At 33.0% G+C, this 13,722-nt stretch overlaps 1 protein-coding gene and 2 non-coding genes across 3 annotated transcripts; all 3 read left to right on the top strand.

The window, feature by feature from the left end:
• The first annotated feature begins 4,395 nt into the window (after positions 1-4,395).
• On the top strand, positions 4,396-4,556 carry LOC145033065 (U1 spliceosomal RNA). The gene has a single exon (XR_013677310.1). It is a non-coding gene; the product is annotated as a U1 spliceosomal RNA (small nuclear RNA).
• Positions 4,557-8,508: 3,952 nt separating this feature from the next.
• LOC145031404 (small RNA-binding protein 11, chloroplastic-like) lies at positions 8,509-10,772 on the top strand. Its single transcript, XM_078979946.1, has 4 exons — positions 8,509-8,767; positions 9,189-9,257; positions 9,343-9,449; positions 10,429-10,772. The coding sequence occupies exons 1-4, from the start codon at positions 8,596-8,598 to the stop codon at positions 10,534-10,536; spliced, it is 456 nt and encodes a 151-aa protein (XP_078836072.1). The 5' UTR covers positions 8,509-8,595; the 3' UTR covers positions 10,537-10,772.
• An 824-nt stretch (positions 10,773-11,596) lies between these two features.
• On the top strand, positions 11,597-11,757 carry LOC145033058 (U1 spliceosomal RNA). Its single transcript, XR_013677303.1, has one exon. It is a non-coding gene; the product is annotated as a U1 spliceosomal RNA (small nuclear RNA).
• The last annotated feature ends 1,965 nt before the right edge of the window (positions 11,758-13,722 follow it).

Genomic DNA, 13,722 nt, shown 5'->3' with positions numbered 1-13,722 from the left:
AGTTGTAATTGATTCATTATGTAGAAGGCATGGGTGTTATCCATACGGGTTAATTGGTTTTCGGGTAACTGAAACAAACTGTTTAAGGTTTAGATTATTCGAGTTCGGGTTGGGATAATTCGAGTATCGGGTATTTTGGGTATCAAATATTTTGGTTCAAAATAAACTCAATTCCATTCAAAATCAACTCAATTACATTCAAAATCAAAGATGTCATATAATCTAATAAATTATTAAGTCTATTTCAAGCTTCATACTTTAAAATAGGAGGTAAGTTGTCCTATGTCGTCCGGCAAAGAAAACTGAAAGTCATTTCGATAATTATGTGCTGTTGAAAAAAAATTTAAAAGCAAAGATTATTTTTCCTTTTTAATGTTTTTTTAAATAACAAGAATAAAAAGCATAAAGACCTTATTTTGTATAAAACATTTAACAAATAACTATGAACTTCTTGTTTAAAATATTTCAAAAAACAAGTTAATTAAAGTTAATTAAGCCTCATTGGACTTTTTAATGTTTGTTAAACTAATATTTTTGAGTTTTAAAATATAAATAAAAAATGAATTAATATTTAATATCTTATTTTTGGTTATTCAGTTAACCTGAATTAGGAAAAAAAAAATAACTGAACCCAAACCGAATAAGGTTTTCCTTATTTGGTTAACCGATCCGAATAATTTGAAAACCCAATAACTCAAACTTCAATTATTATTTCAGATGGTTTATTTGCTTTCGGTTTTTTTGACACCCTTAACATAAGGCGATGGGTGTCGAAGCAAGTTCCCCACAAAAAATATGAGTTTCGTAATGGATAAAGTTGGTGGTGATCTACCCAAGGGTGATAAACCGGTCGAGATCATGATCACCTTCAACACACTTGATGAGAAGGATGTCAAAATAGATTAGAAACATGACATTGGCTAGGTGAAGGGGACAATCAAGAATTTGCTGGAACCAAGGTTTTGAAAACCGGACTGGAGACCGAACTAACCGTTTTACTGGTTCAATGGTTCAAGCAGTTCGATTTTGGATTGGTCTCAAAAACCAGAAAAATCGGATTATGTTATAATTACATTATTATTAACTTTAATTATATAAAAAATACAAAAAATGAAAAAAATTATATATTTTTTAAGATTCTGGGTTTTGACCAGACCATTTTTAGTGGTTCACATGAAAAACAGTTTTTGGCCACTAAGAATCTGATTTGGGACCGGTTTCCAGTTAAACCGTTCGATCCATTTCGATTTTCAAAACATGGGCTGGAACATTGTAGGAAGGACCCGCTTTTTACTATAATGGGAACACGTGGATGTTAATGGTTGGTAGTTGTAAGAAAGAATTGAGATGAGATTTAGCTTTCTCGAAGCTTATATGGTAGGCAAAAACCAACCTTATATGGAATAATTTGAACATGGTTGCTTGATGATTTTCTAAGGATAATGGTCCACAATGGAGTTCCAAGGCATGAGGGAGATAGTGTTTGTCTTGCAAAAGCCAATCCAAGGGCATGATACTATCGAACATTACTAAGGTAAATTTAGGGGATTTGATGACAGTGGTAGAAAGTTTATTTTTAGAGTGGATCTAGGTGATTCATGTTAGTGATGTATTGTCTGTTGAGGCAAATAATGAACCTGATAAATGGAGATGGTGATGTTAACAAATTTAGTGGTGGTAGAGGTAGGTTGGCAATGAGAACATTCGGTTCTAGTTCTTGAAGACTTGAAGAATTTGGGTGAGGCTATCAATGATGGTGGCCATGGGTTTATTGAGGTCAAGGGTGTCACATTTAGGCAACATGGAAAAAATCAATGAAAATACCAATGTTATACCATATTCGATACGAGTGTTCTCCATACAAGTATGTTTGGAGTAAAAATTATGATATATTCCAAGTGTACATTACAAGCTCTAAAAATAAAACTAAACAAACCATGGATCATGATTTTAAGCAATTCTCATACTAAATACCAAGATCATGAACATAAAATAAGAATCCATGGAGATGAAGACTAAATAGCAATGCCCATTTGATTTATGCAACTATCGTTGGGCTAATTCTGGTAGTAGACTGAAATTATATGATTCCTTTTGGGCCGACTCTCAACAACTTGGATTGCTTAGTGTTCATGTCCACACCAATTTCTAGGCACCGTGAAAAAATTAAATTAAGGTTGCATATCTTTTTTGTAAAATATTATTAAGGAAATTTGTTACTGCTAAAGATAAAAAAAAGTTCACTACTTATCACAAATCAAAATTCTATGAAAAAGGTGATAATACTTTCTTTATGTTCCTTTTCAAAGATTGAACATTATCAAATTTTATAATATTATTTTCAAATACATTTTGCTCAAGAACCATTATGATGACATTTTGACACTTTTTTCTACAATATATCAAATTGAATTAATAATTTCATTTTTGTTGTATCCCTCAAAATTAAAAATCATATATTCAGTTTGACCTTATAGCTAAATACACTTTCAAAATTTGAGTTAGGCTTTGGAGCTTTAGTTTCGCATTGTAAATGTTTATATACGGTGTCAAATTCTAATTGATAGTGATAACGTATTTAACAAACATAATTTTTATTTTTAATAATACAAATGAGATTTGTAACATGCAATTATACTTTAATTTACATATTATTATTAGTTTCTTCTACTTGTTTGTAATATAATATAAAGAAATTTCTTAGCTGAAGGCCCCATGTGGTCGCACACCAACACGACCCGGGGTCGCCACTGACTCGGACCCAATGAAAAAACAAGATCAATCTTTATGAGCTATTTGAGAATGATTATGGTCTAGTCCATGCCCGCTAGAAGTGAAAAACTCTAGCGTGGTCCTCACATATAGTGAGTTTGATAAGATATAATGACATTGCTTCTTTGAGAAGAACCAAGGAATATCCTTTAGATATGATCAAATATTGATCTTATTTTATCTTTAAATAGAGATTTCTCAATGGCAGAGATGAATTAAAGTTTGAAGAGGGGTAGGAGAAAGATATCTTGATTGACAACAAATAGAGGAGGATTTGTTTAATCACATAACTTAGGCTCTTATATTTTGGTCTTAAAAAGTAAGAGCAGTAGGCATGGGTCACCTCCACAATGTTATTGTCTACGTGGAAACACAAGACACACCGCCCCCATTCTCGTTATGTGACATCCTGTTGGCGTTACAACATATCAAAACGGGAACTAAGAACCAATCAAAATCATTTTTCTTCATCGTTCTCTCTTTCTCTATCTACATTTTTCTATCTCTTAACAAGTTATAACATTGGAACACCATTTCCTACATAATGTTATGATGGTGTTAAGATTGATGTGACATGTAAGATGACATTATGACAACGGCCATACCCAATGTCCTAAGTAATTTCTAGTGTGTTGTCATCATTTTCTTAAGTTTATTAAGGTTGTTGTTGGTTAAAACCTTAATGTATTTTGGTAGGAATTTTATATGTAACCTTTTTTGGTCTTAGAAAATTGTTTTTTTTTTCTAGTGGATCACAAACATTTTTATTAGTTCTTGTTCATTGTGCACAATTTCGTGGGGGAATGTAATGTGGTGACGATCGATTTGTTAGAAAAAAAATAGAATATTATGCATCTTTTGCTGTGGATTTATTGGAAAAAACCGCCGTGTTCCTCTGATTTCTTATAAAATATATCTGGTTTATCAGAATAGAAGTTAAGGACAACAGTTCTTTCACCGTCATTCTTGATTCATCAACCTCCAACAACTCTTGAAGATGTATCAATCCTCACATATCTGAAGCTGTAACACGTTGACGTCTGAATAAAACGAAAATAGTGAAATACAACATTGTCATTGTAGTATCCAAGCTATATCTGACGTCATGAACAAAAAACAAACTTATTTTACGCCTTCTATTTAACAACTTGGACTTCAAATATGCATGAAGTACTGTCATTCCATATAACACTAGTAGCATTTACGTCTCACAACATAAGTAACACCACATCATGTTTTATGGCTTTATACCATCAAAACAGTATATATAGATCATAGCAGCTGCATTTCATATGCAACATCACTGTTGACCATAAATTCAAGTATTGTCTTAATTTCCTCGAAGTTTTGACTCAACTACATATCATCTCATACAATCAAGAATTTTCTATAACTTGTAATAGTTCGATGTTTTTTCTCTTCATATAATTGAATGATAAGTTCGAAGCAAAATGCTTCTATGAATAAACAAAATAATACACAACTTTATTCAATTAAGAACGTTTACATATAATAGTCATTAGTTTACATGTAAATGTATCTCTTTTTAGTCCCACATCGGCAAGAGAATAGAAAGAAATAGAGGGCAAGCTGAATAAAAAGGGAACGAGGCTATTGTTTTAAGTACTTACCTGGATGGGGTCAATGTGTGGTCAAGATGGCTCATGGCCTAGAGTAGTGACCTTCATTGCACTTTGAAGGGGTGCTGCTTTAAGGTCGGCCCAAGTGGTCGAACCTACATCATAATTTGTGACAGTGGGGGCCTGCGTTCGCGCGGCCCCTGCCCAACATTAGTTCGAAATTTTTGTAGTTTTTTAATTGTTTGTAATGTGTCGATACTGATAAAATGTCTTTATGTCTTTCTTTTCAATTAAAATTTTCATTATTATTATTAAATTATCTTTTCAAGAAAACGTTCATTCCCACTATGCCATTCATCTTCCATATTGAGTATTGACAACATTGGATCCGAGACAGCATCTAAAAAACTAGGATATGAATGATAACGTGAATTAGGGCGCCATATTAGTTCGAATCGAATCGATGTACTTGACTCCTTGTTAATCTCTACATCATCACATCAAATGACTTGAATCTTGATTCTCAACATGAGAAGATATTTTTTATTTTTATACTGATATTTTTGTTTCTGATTATCACTCTCGAATCGTGAATCTCGTCTTCCCCTCCTGCAATCTCTTCTTCCTTATATCTGCTTCTCACTTTGGAATTCGATGGACGTAATTTTTTTTTTCACTCTTGACCCCAGAAGACTTGATTTTTTTTTGTGTTATTTTTTGTTTATCGTTCCCGATTCTGATTATTCGATCATAGGCTCAAAGATTATAAGTTCTAATTGATTATTGTTTTGTATATTAGATTTCTGAAGTCGACTTGAACGTAACGCTCTAAGTTTCGGATTTAAGATGCTTTACCCAACCATCATGTTTGGAAATTTTAAAGTTTTTCATTTGGTTTTGTAGTCGATAATTTATGTCTTTTTCTTCAATGATATTTGTTCATGTCATGAATATGTCTTTGTTCCATCGTTAAATAGTTGTATTGATATGTTTTCATGGTGATTTATTTATATTTTATTGCTTACTAATATATGTATATATATATATATGTGTGTGTATGTCGATAAATTCTAAGTTTCTATTGGACCGATATATTTTTTATATATTTCATTGAGTTTGCACATCTTGTTTTGCATAACACAATTTCTAATTGGTTCTTACCTGTTTCCCCGTAACGCCTATTATTTCATACCACGTACACCCAAAATTTTTATTTATCATTTAAAAGTTTACAATATGGAATACAAGTAGTTATCATAATGATCGTACTGACCTTTAGTATAAGATCGAATCGGGTGTCAATAATATATCTGCAAAACAAATCATCATAAAAAATAAAGCTTCGCGGCTTAGTTAATAATAACTACTAAAACATAATTAGATAAATTAAATAAATCCTATAATAACTCATTTTTCTCAACAACCTTTAATTTATATCAACGAGTGGTGTTATCATAATTAACCTCTCAGTAATAATTGGACGGGTTTGGAGCAAATCGACCTTGATTCAAACCCTTTTAACAAATTCCAAAACCCGATTCAAAATCGCTCCATAACCCACAGAGTTTTGAATAATCAAACTCATACCCTTATCCACCGAATCAACAGATATCCAAACCCGCCTCGTAACCTGTATGTTTTTTGAATAATCAAACACATTTTACTTAAATCATAAAATCACATTTGTTAAATAAAACAAATGATGTTTTAGAAAACACATTATGTACTCGAAGACTTTCGATTGGAATTAAAATCATTATTGTAGTTACTTCCAATTGGTTTTTGACCCTCGATTGCATTGATAGAGAATAACAATTAGAAACTTTATTCCAGTTGATAAATGAATTTATTGATTTATAAATGAAATTTGTGTTTACATGTTGAAATATAAATGAAATGACATCAGGATTCTTGGGAGAAGACTCAAAGTCTTGAAGTTGAGTCCCCGAGTCCTATGTATAAATAGTTTAGTCTTTGGCTTTTTCTGTTTGGACTTTCGATTGGAATTTAAAGTAAAATTTAGGCAGTATAAAATATAAATGTATAATTCTAAAATTTATATGGGGCGGGTTATAAATGGAGCGGGTCGGTGATGATCCATACCTGACCCTTTTAATAAAATGGTTAACGGGTACGGGTCGTTAGCGGGTAAACGGATCAAAAACTACGCTCCAAACCCGTATAATTGTTAAGGGTTTGGATCGGATCATGGTCAAAACCCGCTCCATTGTCAGGCCTAGTAATAATCTATCACATTCATAATTTATCTCTAAATCAATAACCTATCTCTTAGTCAAATAATCTCTCTCTCAATGGTGATCACTTTCTAGATTTAGTATCTCTCTCTCTCTCTCTCTCTCTCTCTCTATCTCCCTCTCTCTATCAATATAAATCTTTCATTTATAATCAAACTATCAATTAAGTTTTATTTCTCAATCAATTATCTAATCTTTATTAATGATCTATCTCTCAATCATAATGTATATATTTCTCAATATTTATAAATCTCTCTATAATTAATTTCTCTTTAACAATTAATCATATGAATCATGTAATGTATAACACATATAACACATCAATGGATGTTAGAGTAGTGTTACTCACCTAGTTAGTCAGCGGACTAATACTAGTTCTAATTTCAATCATTCGCTGCCTATCAACTCGCCATATGGTAGCACCTAATCATCAAATAACAAGTTTCTCAAAACATGTAACAATTCATTACTAGCTATCCTTCGGGGCCTATTGTCACAAAACTAATCAAATCTCATAATTTAATCACAAAATGCTTAACCCGTAAGCCATCAGGTAAATATCATAATAACTATTTCTCCAATATCAGGGTTTATAACGCTTACAGTCTCGACTGAATCTTTAATAGTAAGATTTACTCACTGGTCTTACTAACGAGTTTGTAACAACACCATATCACGAATACCCGTAACACATACTCAGGTCAAATATATCTTAATAAATATAAATATCGAGATCATAAATTAACAGTGTAAAAGATACCCTAACGCATCTCGTACTTGACCCCAAATCACCCGTACAATGGTATAACATCTTTGGTATAATCTCCCAAGCAGCATCTCCGACCACGTGTGCCAAAACCCTCCAATTGCCTTCAAAATCACTCATATTTATACTATGGAAGACTTCACGTCGTGATAATGTATGTTTCATGCCATGACACCCAAAAGAATTCGATTCTGCCACGTGTCACACTCTCTCACCGCGTCGTCGTGAGGAAGCATCCTTTACATTGTGAGGATCATGTTTCATGTCGTGACAATGTATAGTCACATCGTGATGGTCAAGGGTTTGACCATTGACTTGACTTGTGTTGACTTTCTCAATATAGCAACGTACTTTATTCTGAACTTCAAACGGTCATAACTTTCTCATACGAACTCCGTTTCGACGATCTTTATATCCATGAAATCCTATTAACAAGCTCTACAACATTCCTCAAATATCTTTTGCTAAATAACATTTCTCAATTTAAAGTAACTCCGTGCTCTATTTCTCTATATCTGGTCATGAAAGACATGTATTACAGGACCGACCTTGAATCCAAACAATTCATTACATTTTTAGCACGTTAACATGGATTTTTCATTGAAATGCAAAAAAAAAAAAAAAAAAAAACATTAGGGATATTTTAAAACATAAATGATAAGTTGGTTGTGCTACAATGATGATACACCAAAACAAAATCACCAAAATCAATAAACCATAAATCGATAAAGGCATACGTTCATAATTAAAATCAAACAAAATTTAGCTTTTGTTTTTTATAGGACATATACAAAAAAGGGTTCCCCACCCCCCATTTCAGATCCATGAAATTGCGACGCTTGTGGAAGAGGATTTGCATTTGGCGATGATAGTCATGATACCAAGGAGCTCTTTCAAAATTATGAAATACATCATTCTTCAAGCCATCCCTTGATTGAAACCTCTGAAGGTTAAACTTGAGACATCCTATGAGGTGGCCAAGCTTTACACCAAGCCACCGAAAACAAAACACAAATATCAAATGTTGGTATTTTGTGTAATTTGCAACAAGTGTTGGACCAAAATTGAAATTTCCTAAGTTCTAAGGGACTTGTCTTGTATTTCTTGCTACGAGGTCCTTTGTTCGGTACTTCCTTCCCATTGGCGCCCCCATCCCAAGCCCTAAACACACTGTCCCGAATCAAAACAACAAAACACAACAGATACTATCATACAAATAACTATGGTGGCAGGTGGAAGGATACCAAGGACTATTCTGAGCAATCTCTTGTCACGAGTAACTACAGGGTCTCTATCATCATCAACATCATCATCATCATCATCATCGTCTTCGTTTGGACCTCCTTCTATCCTCATTTCACGAAGGGGCATAGCTTCCAAGCTTTATGTCGCAGGTTTGCGTGTTTTCTTCTTCTGGTAGTTGAAATCTTCATCTTATTTTTGAATCTTCATACCCGATCATGTTCAAAATCAAACTTCTGTTCTTAGATTATTTAGCTCCAAGATAATTGCCTTTAACAATTTCCCTACAGTTTAGTGTAAAGAGCTCATTCGACACTCGTAACGTGTAATTCTTAGGTTCAGATGTTGTATACTTGTATGTATCATTTAAGTAATGAGCATGTGGCATCTCAAATTGGTTTATGAATTAGGGAATATGGTAGTGTAGCCATTAATGGCGGATGATGCTAAGCTCATTGACAGAAAATATTGTGAATCGGATTCTATCTGTTATTGGTTTATGAATTAGGGTTTGGTGAATTTGAGGGCTGATGCATCAAAAAGTTGATTCTTGATCTTATATTTGCATTGCAGGACTCTCATTTTATACCACAGAAAAAGCATTATCAGATGTGTTTTCTCAATTTGGCCAAGTTGTTGAAGGTAACCTTCAACATTTCATCTATTTACACAATTATATAACTTCATTCAACTTAACTATAAAATCTAAAATCTTTACTATTTTCAGCCACTGTTATGATGGATAAAGTTTCCAGCAGATCAAAAGGCTTTGGATTTGTTACTTTTGCATCTGAAATTGAAGCTGAAAAAGCCATTAATGAAATGGACCAAAAGGTTTCAATCCTAAATCACCATATCTTTTAGAAATAGCAAAATACTTTCATTTATTTATTTTTATGTCATCCCACTTTTATTGGGTTTTATGCAGAAAAGTCCTATTTTTTGATAAAGCTCTAATTTTTTTTTGAACAGAAAAGAAAAGTCTCGATTAGTTAATATTTCCCCAAATTAACGAAAAAGTCATTATTTTTATTTTAACTGGAAATGATAGATTATTGTATAAAATTAAATAATCGAGACTTTTCCTTTTAAAAAAAGGACTTTATCAAAAAAAATTCCAAAATAATGGGACTTTTTTACATAAAACCCCACTTTTATTTTATCTAGAGTAAATTACTTATTTGGTCTCCGAGTATATATGATTTATTTTTCAATTTTGGTCCTAAAAAGTTGGATCTTGCAATTTTGGTCCTTACTTCAGGTTTTTGTAATGATAGAGTAAATTATTTCTTTGCCCCCTGAGTATATATGAAAATTTCAATTTTGGTCCTTATTTCAGGTTTTTGTGACGATTTTGGTCCTTGTTCCAAGTAAAATGACTATTTTCTCCTCAATATATCTAGTTTTTGAAATTTTAGTCCAAAAATAGCATTTTACTTGGAACAGAAACCAAAAGCGTTACAAAAACCTTAAAATAAGAACAAAAATTGCAAGATAAAATTTTTTAGGACCAAAATTGAAAAAATCAACTATACTCAAGGACCATAAATGTAATTTACTATTTTATCTATTACAATGCTTTACTTTCAACTTTTTTTCTTATTAAATCATTATACTCAAAAAAATCCACCCAATTAGAACATTGTAATTTGGAAGAATCAACCATTATATAAATCGCTATGTATTTGTATGCCATTGCTATTATTGTGTTGACTTTTCAAAGTATAATTATGTAATTAGAAAAAAAAAATGGAAGTAAATGCTATAAATTAAAATAAACAAAATAATGAAAGTACGTTGCTATTTCTTGTAGCCACTACACGGGCGTGTGATACATGTTGAGCTGGCAAAACCACGAAGGCCGTATAGTAGTGCCCCAATAGCTAGAGGACCCCCCGAACCACCTACAGACGTGCAATAAGCACTTGTACATTTGACTTCCATCTGAGAGTCAAACGTACAAGTAATCACAATAGGTACACCGATGCAAGTAGTAGTTACAACTTACAAAATATTAATTTGTTATTTGGGATAATTATGTGTCAAGTTTGAGGCTTTTCTACATAGTCTTTGTTTTGACTTTTATCTTAATATTAAAATTTTAGGAGTAATTATTGTTTTGTGGATTGTGAATTTAGTTATTGTTTGTTAGTTTTATTGATGTTTTGACTAAACTATATAATAGAAGATTGATACATCTTGTGCATGTAGTTATTGTCATTTAAAAATTGGACGCAACATTTCCCATGATTCATTTTGTAAGTAATGAAAGAAGAAAAACACACTTGTGTGAAGCTTCAAACAATCATAAGTTTTTGTGCGTGTTTGATAAAAGTAGCTGATAGCTGGAAACTTGAAGTTGTCAGTTGGAAGCTGAAAATTGTCGTTTTTATATTTGCGGAAGTGTTGGGTTTTCTTGAACATTTCTTTGTTCTTACTTACTTTACAAGTCATTTTCTTTCATAACCATCACTTGTGGTTTTTGTTTATAATTCTTAACGGATCATTTAAGAAGTTAAAACTAGTGTTTTGAGTTTTGAATGTAGATATGGTTTTGTGTATTTCCTCCTCTTACTATGACCAAACTGTATACTCGTCAAAAAGTCAATGAGCTACTATGCAAGTTCACTGTCCCAAGCTTTTCTCACATCTCATACTGGATAAAAATAAGATGAAATTTGTTTTTATGTATAATACGAATGTGGTGTAACCAAAATATGTTTAATCTTATCATGTGATGAATATTGATTTTTGTCAAACTAAAAATCAAAATTATTTTTTTATTAAGTATAGATTTTTTTATCGTGAGTTATTTAAGTCTTTATTTAAAAAAATAATAATAAGTGTCTAACCAAACCTAAGAATGTGGAAGGTAGTGAATGATATTGTGAAAATTGTACTATGCAATCCCACATCGGCAGATGATAGAAAGATAATGAGAGGAGGAGGTGTATAAAATAAACACGAGGTAATTGGATTACTTACTTACCTGGATGGGGTCAATGGTTGGTCAAGATGGACCATGGCCTAGGTTAGTGACCTCCATTGCACTGAGGAGGGGTGCTAGCCTAAGGTCGGCCCAAGTGGTCGAGCCTACATCATAATTTGTGCCAGTGGGGGCTTGCGTTCGCGCAGCCCCTGACCAATTCATCAGTTCAAGTTTTCATCTAAAGGCCGCTGCAAATTTGTGAGGGTAATTGTTTTTATATGCAGTCTTGTTACATTTTACGTTGAACCTGATTTCATGCATCAAAAAGTTGGTTCTTGAATCTCTTATTTAAATTGAAGAACTGTCCTTGAGTACCACAGAAAAGGCATTAATAGATGTGTTTTCTTAATCATGCTAAAGTAGTTGAAGGAATCTCCAACATTTAATGCATTTTGATAGTCGTATATCTCGAGTAAACTATAAGCTATTATCATTACTACTATCTACAACAAACCTTATGGTTATGATGAATTTTCCTATAAAAAAGGCTTTTGGGTTCCTTATTTATTTGTTACAACTTTGTATTTTTTAACATTTTTTTGTTAAGTCGTTATATTTTAAAAATATGTTCAGTTAGAGGCTTAGAGCATTTAATTTGTTTTCTTATCAATGCATTATACTTAAAAAAAAAATACTCGGTTATAATTCGGATGCCATTGCTAGAGTAGGTTGACTTTTCAGGGTCCAACGCCGTTATACCTTATAAAATATATTTGGTCAAATACTGAATTTTAAATCGTACAAACCTTATTACGGTATTTACAATCAGTTTATGCATTGAATATCATTTGGTCAACGTAGGTATGGATTTTGACTGGATCTCATTCCCTATCCCGTCCAACAACATTCCCAATATGTTGCCCTTTCTTTAGCCTTATAATGATATACCTCTATTAATCTTCTTGGTCATTTATATAGCACCTCCATTCTTCTCCATTGATCGCCTGCGTATTTACCATCCACCACATGCCCAACAAGAAGAAAAAAAACTAATTGCATCAAAAACAAGAAACTCTAACAACAATAGATTGATTATGTGTTTCTCGAAATTAGATATTTCGTTTCCACAGAAACCCACCATCGCCATTGCGTCTTATCATATTGAAGCTGTAGAAAAGAAAAATACGAGTGGTTTTACACATGACCAGGTAACTCTCTCACTATTAATAAACCCTAGCCGCTCTCTGATTTCCAAGGTGAAGACGAGAAAGCAGTTGCTAGTGAATCCTTCATTCTCTCCATCTCTTTCATCTACTATCGTCACCGTTTTCACCCAACTTTATCACTCCAGATACATGTATTGATGCAACACCCGCACCACCATCACCACGTCTGCTCACTTCACCAACCATCACCGTTTTCAACACTGTTACTGACCACCACCTACTTCATCTCCATAAACCACCAATATTTTCATCGATTTAGGTATGCTTTTCATCTTTATTGCATATTTTTGTACTTTGTTTTCCTCCATATCTCGCCTCTTCACTGCTTCAATTACCAAATATCACAATCTCCGTCTCTACTACCTCTGAGACTCACTACCATCGTCACACCACACAATTGAAACACCAGAGACCAGTCGTCGCCTACAAAAACCCTATGCTCACAACCACATCATCTATTCCCTCTCCCCTCAAAGATAAGAAAGTATTTGTTAGTTTTTTTTGCTGGATTTCTTACAATTTAGTTTTTTTTTTTTTTTTTTTTTCTATATCTGCATTCGCTTTTTTTTGGCAAGTTTATTTGAATTTTGTAGGTTTCTTGTAACATCCTATTTCGGATCGCTTGTGATTTAGGGTTTGTGGGCTGCAACTCGGGCATAAGGAAACCTTGAGGTTGCAACGAGTTACTAGAAGCGTAGGGCTTCTTGCCACCTTTTCCATGGATATGAGGTTTGTCGCACCCCCGAACCAGACGGCGGAAACGTCTGGGGGTTGTTGTGACTCAATTGAATACCATCACAATGAATATACATGAAACATAACATCATACATCACCAAGCATTGGAATATTACAACTGGTAGCGTTTACATTTAGTACATTGTTCCCTAACATTACATGCCCAAAAAGTAGATTGTTCGGTGCTAATTAAACAAGCAACAAAACGTCACTGAG

This window comes from Lactuca saligna, chromosome 2 (genome assembly GCF_052625555.1).
Source record: "Lactuca saligna cultivar CGN05327 chromosome 2, ASM5262555v1, whole genome shotgun sequence".
NCBI lineage: Eukaryota > Viridiplantae > Streptophyta > Magnoliopsida > Asterales > Asteraceae > Lactuca > Lactuca saligna.
Note: the sequence above shows the minus strand (reverse complement) of the source record. Positions and strands in the feature narration are given on the sequence as shown.